The following is an 11,209-nucleotide window of genomic DNA, read 5'->3' on the forward strand; positions in this document are numbered from 1 at the left end:
CAGCAGGCAGGCAGCATGAGATCGCTGGAACGCGCCGTAACACCAACACCCTGGAGAACCGCTGGTCTCGAAGACTGAAGAGAAGACTTCAGAATTCAGGCTTGTAGGAGTGAAGAGATCCTCTTGGCTCCAAAGCAGAAACATAATGCGATGTTGCCAGCGTACTTCCTTATATACCCACGAGGTGGGGCGGAGTTACGCATGCAAATTCCGCATGCCCATGGCATTGGCACTGCCATTGGGCGCTGTTGAATACTCGAAGATGATTGGCTTCTAAGCGAAACCCCCATTCGTTAGTCACTAACGTACGTCGTAGTGACTGAACGAAAGGGAACTGATTTTTTCCGAAGACACTAACGTTAAACCATTTCTATAAATTAAATATTCAACATAACAACGGAACAGTTGTATGTATTATATGTGTAATTTAACTTTATATGTGTAATTTTAGGGACTAAACTTACCTGAAATCAGTGAAAACAACAGTGACAGGACGCAGGCGGAGTCTTGCTGTTTCACTGTGTCGCCCCGTTTCCATGGTAACTCCCACCGCTCCAGTTTAAAAGCGACTCGAATGTTCAACACGCACGCCCATTAAACACATCATTTGTCAATTACACAGCGTTTCAAGAATTAAAACATCACATAGTCTTACTGATGGAGTAGAAAATGTCCCTAAAGTTGATAACGTTGTTTAATTGGATAGTGCAGCCTAGGCCTACATCATCACAGCCTAGGTTCGTGCGTATATAGTAATAGTTATATTTATACGCATTTTCGTGTGATCGGGCTCATTTTTACACTATGAGCTGTTTGATCCACGCGCCAGGCTCGTGATGAGCTATGAAACAACAATAATCGATTGGATTATTCTAATATAGCTTGCTATCAGTTAAATGAGCAGAGACCACTGAAAGTAAGCATTCACATATTAGGCTACCTTTAAGTCCTTTTGATATCGCATGCTCAGCTGCATAAATCAGTCTCACTCAGTCACTGAATCGCCTCAATGGTAAAATGTTACTGATATTTTTACACAAACAGAATGTAGCCTATCATTGGAGGTTTGGCATCTGGTTGTATTTTGGTACTGTCATGACGTTTTTTAAACGTCCTATTCCAACTTGCAGATTACGTTATTTTAACACCAGAATAAAACGTCTAACAAAAGTTGTAGTTTGGTAGTAGACAAACGTAATATTTAAGTTTTTTTGACTACTTAAAGAAAACGTACCAGGTTGGTATTTTTACAACGTTTTTGAAACGTTTTATTTTGGTTACATTATTTTTCTATTTAAAAAAACGTTTTTAAAACGTCTTTAAAACGTTGTACTGCAACATTACCTAATTGCAACCAAAATACAACGTTGTGAAACGTTGTAAAAACGTTTTGTGTTTGCTGGGCAGGCGTTCACGGGGTTGAAAATCCCACTTTTCATGCAGTGCCTGTATGAGTTTCTTTGTTCTGCTGAACACAAAAGAAGATAGAGTGAAGAATGTTTGTAACAAAGCAGATAGAGCAACTATTGACTACCATAGTAGGAAAAAAAATACTATGGTAGTCAATAGTTGCTCAGGTTTGGAACAACTTGAGGGTGAGTAAAGGATGACAGAATTTTCATTTTTAGGTGAACTATCCCTTTAACCTTCCAGGTACACCTGTGCCACAATCTTGATCTATCTGTAACATTCTATAACGTAAAACCACATAAAACGTCTTTTGTGAGGATTCTTGCACCATCATGGACTTGGAAAAAGGTTTTTTCATCTTTTGATGGAGATGAGAGCAATTCTGGCATCGCTGGTGCATCTTTCAGCTATCTTTGTGAGCAGTGGTGTAATTTTAATTAAAATAAATAATGCCGATTTATGTTCCAAACAAACCAAACACATTGGTGCCCCCGGTAAAAAGATAATCTGTCTCCCATCTTGATTGGAAAACACGATTTTCGTTGTCAATTTTTCTTTTCTTTTTGCTCATTTTGGCGAATGTTCACATCGTATTAGTTGCACATTTCTATTATGCATTAATTACTATGGTGATCGGCAGGAATTAACATCCTAATCTGATATGGTCCCTATCTGGCCTGCAGGCCGCCAGTTGCCCATCCCTGGATAAGATAGAACGTCAATTTTACACTCTATATGGATAAAAGATAATTGGCTTCAAAGATTCCTTTAGTCAGTTTAAGTATGTGTGTGGGGGGAGGGGGATTTAAATATTATTAAAATTTCAATCATATTGCACATATTTTGCAGGTTTCTATCACCGTTGGCCTTTAAATGTGAGGTGCCATGGTCAATGCAGTCTACTGCCATTGAATAATTTACAGTTTTCCGTTTTTGGTTGCACTAATACTTTTTCTTCAAGTGTTTAAAAAAAAATACTAGCATTAACAAAGTAGACTGTAAAACTGTCCACAGATCACTCCACATCTAGTTCATGTATTGTTATTTCACCAGTCTTTAAATAAAATAAATAAACTAATATGGACTTTAACAAGTTTTTAGATTAAGGGCCAGGGTAACCTAACCCAAAAATAATAGCTAAGATCAGTCAAGGCTGTTAACCACAGTTATTATTTGTATAAAAATGTGCAATGCTATTCAAAATGTTTGCTGTAAATTACCTTGGAAGATCTAAATATGAAATAAATTAGATTGTTGCTTTAGCGTTATTTTATATGATAGAATTAAAAAAATACCTTTTTGAATATAAAAGATAAATGATCTGCGTGATTTCACTGTGGACATTGGATGAAGAATGACATAATGACAGAGCAGGGTAACTTAACCTCTACTGATATTTATGTTCAAATAAGTTGACAGAAGTCTTGTCTTGTGTACAATTTGATACTCTCTTTAAAAAATCTGTTAATAATTAATTTACGAATTAATACTTGGTCAGCAATAAACTACTATAAAAGGTCTGTTTCTCTGAGGAGCTCTTCACAAACCATCAACCATGAGAGTTGTTGTGCTTGCCCTGGCTATAGCCCTTGTGGGTAAGTCAAAATATATTTATATATTTGTCTTCTTCTTTCTCTATTTAGCTCTTTGGAAAAACTTGTTTAGAAAGTTGGAACCTCTTGAAAACAGAATTTAAAAAAATTCACAGAAAATGTTTTCTTTTTCTTTCAGCGAGTCAACAGATCAACCTTGGTAAGTAATGTGATTTGGCAAATGAGTTTTAAGTGTTAATTTAGATTGCATTAAAGTGTTAATTTAGATTGCTCAAATCAAAAATACTGTACACTTTTCAGTTCCTGAGTTTGCCCTTGATAAGACCTATGTGTACAAGTATGAGGCTCTGCTCTTGGGTGGTCTTCCTCAAGAAGGTCTGGCTAGAGCAGGTATTAAAATCAGCAGCAAGGTTCACCTCAGTGCCGTGACAGAAAACACCTTCCTGATGAAGGTAATGACCATTAAGAACTGTATACATTGTAGATGTTCAACACTGAGAGAAAAAATGTGTGAGCAAGCACAGGCTGTTGTAAGCAACAATTCCCTCATTTAAAGTTAAAATGTTCCCTTACAGCTCATGGATCCTCTACTCCACGAGTATGCTGGCATTTGGCCCAAGGATCCATTTGTTCCTGCCACTAAGCTCACCTCAGCTCTGGCTGCTCAGCTTCAGATTCCCATCAAGTTTGAGTATGCTAATGGTGTGGTTGGAAAGGTATTCGCCCCTTCAGGAGTCTCCCCTACTGTACTGAACCTGCACAGAGGAATCCTCAACATCCTTCAGCTGAACCTCAAGAAGACCCAGAACATCTATGAACTGCAAGAGGTGAAATAGTGATCCTAGTATGTTTTTTTTTTTGTTTTATCTATTTTGAGCCCTGCAATCTAATTTTTAATTTTTCCTTCAAGGCTGGAGCTCAGGGAGTGTGTAGGACCCACTATGTCATCAGTGAGGATCCAAAGGCCAACCATATAATTGTCACAAAGTCTAAGGATCTGAGCCACTGCCAGGAGAGAATCATAAAGGACATTGGCTTGGCATACACTGAGAAATGTGCTGAATGCACAGAGGTAATGAAGAAGAATTGAGATATTTTCAAAATTATTTAATGAAAATGCCAAGAGTCAAATGGTCATATACCTTTATCTCAATAGAGGGTCAAGAGTCTGATTGAAACTGCATCTTACAACTACATCATGAAACCAGCTGCTGCCGGTGTATTGATCGCTGAAGCAACAGTTGAGGAAGTGCATCAGTTTTCACCTTTCAATGAGATTCATGGTGCTGCCCAGATGGAAGCAAAGTATGATTGATCCTCTCTGAGATTTCTTTCAAAAAATGAACTAACAAAATTTCTAAGATTTTTCATTATCTTTAAGGTTAAGTTGAAACTTCAGAAATAATTATTTCTTTCAGACAATCCTTGACTTTTGTTGAGATTGAGAAGACCCCTGTTGTTCCAATCAAAGCTGATTACTTGGCCCGTGGATCCCTGCAGTATGAGTTTTCAACTGAGATTCTTCAGACCCCCATTCAACTCTTGAAGATCAGTGATGCACCAGCCCAGGTATAATTCATTACCAAAAAATCTTTAAAGATCTCCTAGTCAAAACCCTTGATCTATGATGATGTTAACTGAGCACTACCTTTACTCTTTCTAGATTATCGAGGTCCTACAGCACTTGGTTGCAAACAATGTTGCCATGGTCCATGATGATGCTCCACTTAAGTTTGTTCAGCTCATCCAGCTCCTGCGTGTTGCCACCTTGGAGAATATTGAGGCTATCTGGAATCAGTTCAAGGACAAACCAGTTTACAGGTACAATTTGTGAGCAATAAGTTAATAGGAATATAGTTAAAGGGCAATTTTTTTATTATGAATATATTTTAAACAATGAATCTGTTAGGCGCTGGCTTCTGGATGCTCTTCCTGCTGTTGGTACACCAGTCATTGTAAAATTCATCAAGGAGAAGTTCCTGTCTGGTGAACTTACCATTCCTGAGTTCATTCAGGCTCTTGTGGTTGCTCTGCAAATGGTCACTGCTGATTTGGACACTATCCAGATGACAGCTGTGGGTAGATCTTACTATACTTAAAGTGCTGTTCTTTAATTATTACCTACATTAAATTAATAATTTAATCTGTATTATGAAATTATCTGTATTTTGCTGATCAGAGTTTGGCTATGCATGAGAAAATTGCCACAATCCCAGCTCTGCGTGAAGTCGTCATGCTTGGATATGGTTCCATGATTGCCAAACACTGTGTTGCAGTTCCCACTTGCCCTGCCGAGCTCCTCAGGGTAAACACCTCAAGCCCTCCAAAACTTCTGTCAGGGACTTAATCTTTAATATTTGTCTAACTGTATGTGACTCAAATTCCTCAGCCCATCCATGACATTGTGGCAGAAGCAATTTCCAAGAATGACATTCCTCAAATCACTTTGGCTCTGAAAGTTCTGGGCAATGCTGGTCACCCTGCTAGTCTTAAACCCATCATGAAGCTCCTACCTGGACTGAGAACTGCAGCTACTTCTCTGCCTCTTAGAGTCCAGGTGGAGGCCATCTTGGCCCTAAGGAACATTGCCAAGAAAGAGCCCAAACTGGTAAGTGTCAGACATTGTAGGAATGTAAAAAAAAATTGTTTGCACATATTCTTCCAATGATAAAATAACCTCATTTCCTTCCTCAGATTCAGCCAGTGGCTCTGCAGCTTGTATTGGACAGGGCTCTCCACCCTGAAGTGCGTATGGTTGCTTGTATTGTGTTGTTTGAGGCCAAGCCCTCAGTGGCCCTTGTCTCCAGTCTTGCTGGCGCTTTAAAGACTGAGACTAACATGCATGTTGCAAGCTTTGCCTATTCCCACATCAAGTCCTTGACCAGAATCACTGCACCTGATATGGCATCTGTGTAAGAAAAAAATATTTTTCTCATGTCGTTTATTTAATCTCGTCAAATGAGAACAAGCAAGAGGTAAACCTGATTGTCCATTTCAGTGCGGGTGCAGCTAATGTTGCCATCAAGCTCATGAGCCGCAAGCTGGACAGGCTTAGCTTCCGTTTCAGCAGAGCCCTTCAGCTGGACTTCTATCATAGTGAGTCTTGCAATTTGTATAAGAAAGCTAAAAAAATTGTAACTTGGGTGTTTCTTAATATGTGTTAACAATTCTCCTGACATAAAATATTGCATTTATTCTTACCTCTGTCCCTGTGAAGCTCCTCTTATGATTGGAGCTGCTGGTAGTGCCTACATGATCAATGATGCCGCCACCATCCTGCCCAGAGCTGTTGTAGCTAAAGCACGTGCTTACCTAGCTGGAGCTGCTGCTGATGTTCTTGAGGTGGGCCAGTCAATACTTTTAAAACCAAAATCTAATTCATGGTTTTAAAATGTTTTCAGTCTTCACTCAGTTGATTCTCTCAAACAGATCGGTGTGAGAACTGAAGGAATCCAGGAGGCTCTTCTGCAATCTCCTGCTGCAGATGAAAGTGTAGACCGTATCACAAAGATCAAGCGCACACTGAGAGCAGTAAGTTCATGTATAGAGTATTGTATAATTTTGTACTTTTACGTAATATTATAAAAATGACAGTCAAAATGTATATTACTTCTCTGTTTTAACCCTTTAAGCTCGCAAATTGGAAGACCTTGCCAACCAAACAGCCATTGGCTTCAGCCTATGTTAACCTGTTAACCTGCACCCCCGCTTTTGAAAAAATCCCAAGAAATGGCATACTCAGACTAAAACCAATACAGCTCATGAATCCTTTGCACTAAAAGCATAAGTAAGGTCTCATTTGAAAGCAGACACTTGGCAGTTTACTGTAAAGTAAAATTATAATTATTTTCATAATCAAAAATAACTATAATAAGCTTCAAAATTGTGTTAAGTTATTAGAAATGTATTTGTATGAAATATTTTTATGAAAATAAAATTGAAGTTGGACATTTAGCAATCTAGAAATGAACTTAAGTCTGACCATGTTATATTTCAAATCTGAAGATCAGTCCCGCCGCTGGCCGTTTTGATGCCCTAAGCGCAAGCACTTTATGGTGTCCGTGGTGGCGGTGTCCGCAGATTTGTAGAGCTAAACGGGGGGTGGGGGGTGGAGAGAGCATTTTCTTGTGGTGCCCCCTGAGCACCTGGTGCCCTACGCGCAGCGCATGATGCGCGTGGTGGGAGCGGCAGCACTGCTGAAGATGATAAGTCTACATTCCTGAATTTTATGAAATGTTTTACAAGATCATGTCAGGTGATTTTATTTTGATATTTCTCTAAAATATTAACTGATGTTTATTGCCATCTCTTCTGAGATTCCATTCAGTGTATTGTGCCTATTGTTTTGAGGTGCAAACTGCCCCGTTCAGTTTGTCTCCCCAGCACACATTCACACCTTTATGGCCTGGTTATGGCTCTAATTGTAATTCCTTTGTCCTCTGACGACTCTCTATTCAAACTGTTCTAATCAAACCTAAATTCTTTGATCAAACTTCTCACCTCACCTTCTCTGAAACTCTATCAAATGCCTTTCTTGAAAAAAAAAATGTCAGTAGTTTTAAATAAATAAAAAAAATGACCGGGTGACAGGTGCATCTTAGGACAAGCTAGCATGTTAGCTCAGCACACCATCAAAACACAACAATTTATGAGATTAAAATATTTGTTTTACTCCAAACTCCTGTTAACCTGCGCCAGAACATGGATGCACTGAAACTTTTTTTTGCTTAAATTAGCTAAAAATTACTGTCAGGTTAAATTAGCTCAAAATTACTAAGTAATGTACCTCAATTCGTTTCATGTCCAGTGTATTGTTTTATTTTTTACATAATATTTTAAATGACACACAAAATGTATATTACTTCTCTGTTTTAACCCTTTAAGCTCACAAACTGGAAGGCCTTGCCAACCAATCAGCCATTGGCTTCAGCCTATGTTAAATTACTTGGACAAGAAGTGGCTTATTTCAACATTGACAAGACCATCATTGAAGAAGCAATACCGGTAATGTGTTGTAGTTTATCTCTCCTCTTTCATTACCATATTTTTTGAGATCTGTCTCACAAATAATTCTTACAATTAGAATTAAGTGTCTCATATACTCTATTCCCAGATCGTCACTGGACCCAAACCACGTGAAATGTTGAAGGCTGTCCTTAAAGCTTTGCAGGAAGGAATTGCCATTCAATATGCCAAACCCCTGCTTGCATCTGAAGTGCGTCGTATCTTGCCAACAGCAGTTGGTGTGCCTATGGAGTTCAGTTTGTACACTGCTGCTGTCGCTGCTGCAAGTCTCAATGGTATGTTATTTCTTCAAATTTGTATTCCTTTCTTTCGATATGAGGGTGTCACTTCAAAGTTTGATGTTGTTCTGTTCATCATTCTAGTTCAGGCCACCATTACACCTCCTCTCCCAGAGGCCATTGAGACTATGACTCTTGAGCAGCTCAAGAAGACTGATGTTCAACTCCAAGTTGAAGCTAGACCAAGGTACACTTTTGCCGCTACATTCATGAAGATGAGATCCAATGTACATAACAACAGTTTTACAAACAATCTCAACAATCACAATTACAAACCTTATTCTTATTTCAGTGTTGCTCTCCAGACCTTTGCTGTGATGGGAGTGAACACTGCCTTCATCCAAGCTGCTGTTATGGCAAGAGGAAAGATCCGTACTATTGTCCCTGGAAAAGTGTCTGCAAGAGCAGACATTCTCAAGGGCAACTACAAGGTGGAGGCTCTGCCTGTTGAGCTTCCTGAACACGTTGCTGATGTGAGGTAATGATATCTTAGTCAGGCCAATGTAGCAAACATTTTGAATTAATTCATAAACAATTCAAAAGGTTTCTGAAAGTGAAATATGACACACCTTTTTCTTGTTCCTTACAGCTTTGAAACTGTTGCTGTTGTCAGAAACATTGAAGAGCCCACCGCTGAGAGGATTGTGCCCTTAGTACCTGAGGTGGCCATGCAAAATGCCCAGACTTATTCGGTAAATTTTGAACACACATGATGGATATGTGTTAGTATGCAGAGCATTCGTTTGGTTCAAGTTTTAAAATAGCAAGGCTTGTTATAATATCTAATTATTCTTTTCAGTCCTCTGAAATACCAGATGAGACTCCTGTGAGATCTGCTGCTCCATTTCACAAGACTCTCTGTCTTGCTGTCCCATACATTGAAATCAAGGGGTGCATTGAGGTGCACTCTCACAATGCTGCTTTTGTCAGAAATACTCCTTTCTTCAACATTATTGGACAGCACTCAGCCCGTGCGGCACTGACAAGAGGTATTATTTCAGAGAAGATTACAATGATTACTGATTAATCTCAAATATTTTCAGACAAAATAATAATTGTCCTTTTGGCTGTAGCTGAAGGTCCTGCAGTTGAAAGACTTGAGCTTGAAGTCCAAGTTGGTCCTAGAGCTGCTGAGAGGCTCCTTAAGCAAATCAGCCTCATTGATGAGGAGACTCCAGAAGGAAAGGCCTTCCTGTTGAAACTGAGGGAAATCCTGGAGACTGAAGATAAAAATAGACACGTCTCTTCTGAAAGCAGCAGCAGAAGCAGCAGCAGCAGTAGCCGCATCATCAGCAGTTCAAGCTCCTCCATGTCCAGCTCTCGTGTGACTGAGGTAAGGATATGTTGAATGTACTGTGTTGGTTAGGTAGCCAATATTATTCATAAAAATTATTTTATGCTTAGTCATTTTATCCGTATTTTCAGACTGCCACCATTATGGAGCCTTTCAGGAAGTTCCACAAAGATCGGGTAACTAGTCTAAAACACATCTATTAAAAATCTTGTTTCTTTAGATCATCAATTATCATGTCTATAATGTTTTTTGCTTGCAGTACTTGGCAGCCCATGGCACCTCAAAGGCAGTAAGCAGTGGAAGTGCTGCCTCTAGCTTTGAGGCTATCCAGAAACAGGTGAATCAATGAGTGTCATTTGTTTGTAATAACATAAAATCCAAAGGTGAAATTTAGAAATAAAATCCAGTTGAATTGATTATGGTTTATGGTTTCAGGGTAAGTTCCTCGGAAATGCTAGTCCACCTGTTTTTGCTGTCATTGCCCGTGCTGTGAGAGTTGACCACAAGCTGCTGGGCTACCAACTTGCTGCTTACTTTGACAAGCCAACTGCAAGAGTGCAGCTCGTCATTTCCTCCATCGCTGAAAATGACAACCTGAAGATCTGTGCTGATGGTGCCCTGCTGAGCAAGCACAAAGTCTCTGTAAGACTGGAACTTATGTGAATCTTTTTTTAAAATAATTTTCTAACAATTACCGAAATTAACTTTTCAAGTGAAACAATTGACATCAATACCATCCTTTGGACACAAATGTCCTTTTTCAGGCCAAGGTTGCTTGGGGTCAAGAATGCCAACAGTATGCAGTCATTGCTAAAGCTGAAGCCGGTGTCCTGGGCGAATTCCCTGCTGCACGTCTAGAGCTGGAATGGGAGAGGCTGCCAGTTATTGTCACCACCTACGCCAAAAAGTAATGTACAGCAACACTGAATGACAAATGTATAGAGTAGAAAATGACACTTGTTTAACCTGCTCTTCTTTGTGCATCCGTATCACAAATAGGTTGTCTAAGCACATCCCTATGGCGGCTCTCCAGACGGGCTTTAGACTTGAAAGAGCAACGAACAGTGAAAAAGAGATTGATCTGACTGCGGCCTTGCCAAATCAGAGATCCTTGAATGTCATTGCTAGGATTCCTGAGGTGAAATAATTTTCCTTTAAATTTTGAATCACACAGAGATATAATAAGGAAATACAAATCATTATTTTTGTTCCTGCTTCTCTAGATGACACTGTCTAGGATGGATATTCCTCTTCCTGTCACTGTTCCCATCAATCCAGACGGAACTCTTTCCATTCATATTGACGATGACATTCTCTCCTGGATCCAGAAACATATCAAGGAAGAATAAGAAATAAATTACATTTTGTCATTATGTAAAATGTATTGTTCTTTGACAGTTTAATTAAATACATTAACAATGTTGTAATGTACAGTATGTACAGTATTCCATAATGGAATCTAATGCTAATAAATACCCTGCAAGTGTCAGAATTGTGTGAACTGCTTTTATATTACAATAACACTCAGTAAATGTTTTTGTACACTTCACTATAAGTTTTACAAATACTCACAATAAACAATTTATGAAAGATAAATAATATTCACAGTGAAGGGGGGACCAAGTTCAAATTCCGGCTTGTGGTCTTTT

At 39.0% G+C, this 11,209-nt stretch overlaps 1 protein-coding gene across 1 annotated transcript; it reads left to right on the plus strand.

Annotated features, from left to right (window-relative positions):
- Nucleotides 1-2,965: 2,965 nt before the first annotated feature.
- Nucleotides 2,966-10,909, plus strand: LOC307120173 (vitellogenin-like; the record flags this gene model as incomplete). Its single annotated transcript, XM_079807060.1, has 28 exons — nucleotides 2,966-3,005; nucleotides 3,142-3,162; nucleotides 3,264-3,415; nucleotides 3,539-3,790; nucleotides 3,874-4,035; nucleotides 4,120-4,268; nucleotides 4,382-4,532; nucleotides 4,627-4,784; nucleotides 4,873-5,038; nucleotides 5,143-5,268; nucleotides 5,353-5,571; nucleotides 5,658-5,875; nucleotides 5,962-6,059; nucleotides 6,181-6,305; nucleotides 6,393-6,494; nucleotides 7,848-7,967; nucleotides 8,077-8,263; nucleotides 8,351-8,453; nucleotides 8,559-8,744; nucleotides 8,856-8,958; nucleotides 9,066-9,255; nucleotides 9,340-9,599; nucleotides 9,692-9,736; nucleotides 9,820-9,897; nucleotides 9,996-10,202; nucleotides 10,325-10,467; nucleotides 10,560-10,698; nucleotides 10,784-10,909. 28 exons carry the CDS (start codon nucleotides 2,966-2,968, stop codon nucleotides 10,907-10,909), a joined length of 4,026 nt encoding a protein of 1,341 aa, XP_079663186.1.
- Between the last annotated feature and the right edge of the window lie 300 nt (nucleotides 10,910-11,209).

Source organism: Gobio gobio (genome assembly GCF_949357685.1).
Source record: "Gobio gobio genome assembly, chromosome: 24".
NCBI lineage: Eukaryota > Metazoa > Chordata > Actinopteri > Cypriniformes > Gobionidae > Gobio > Gobio gobio.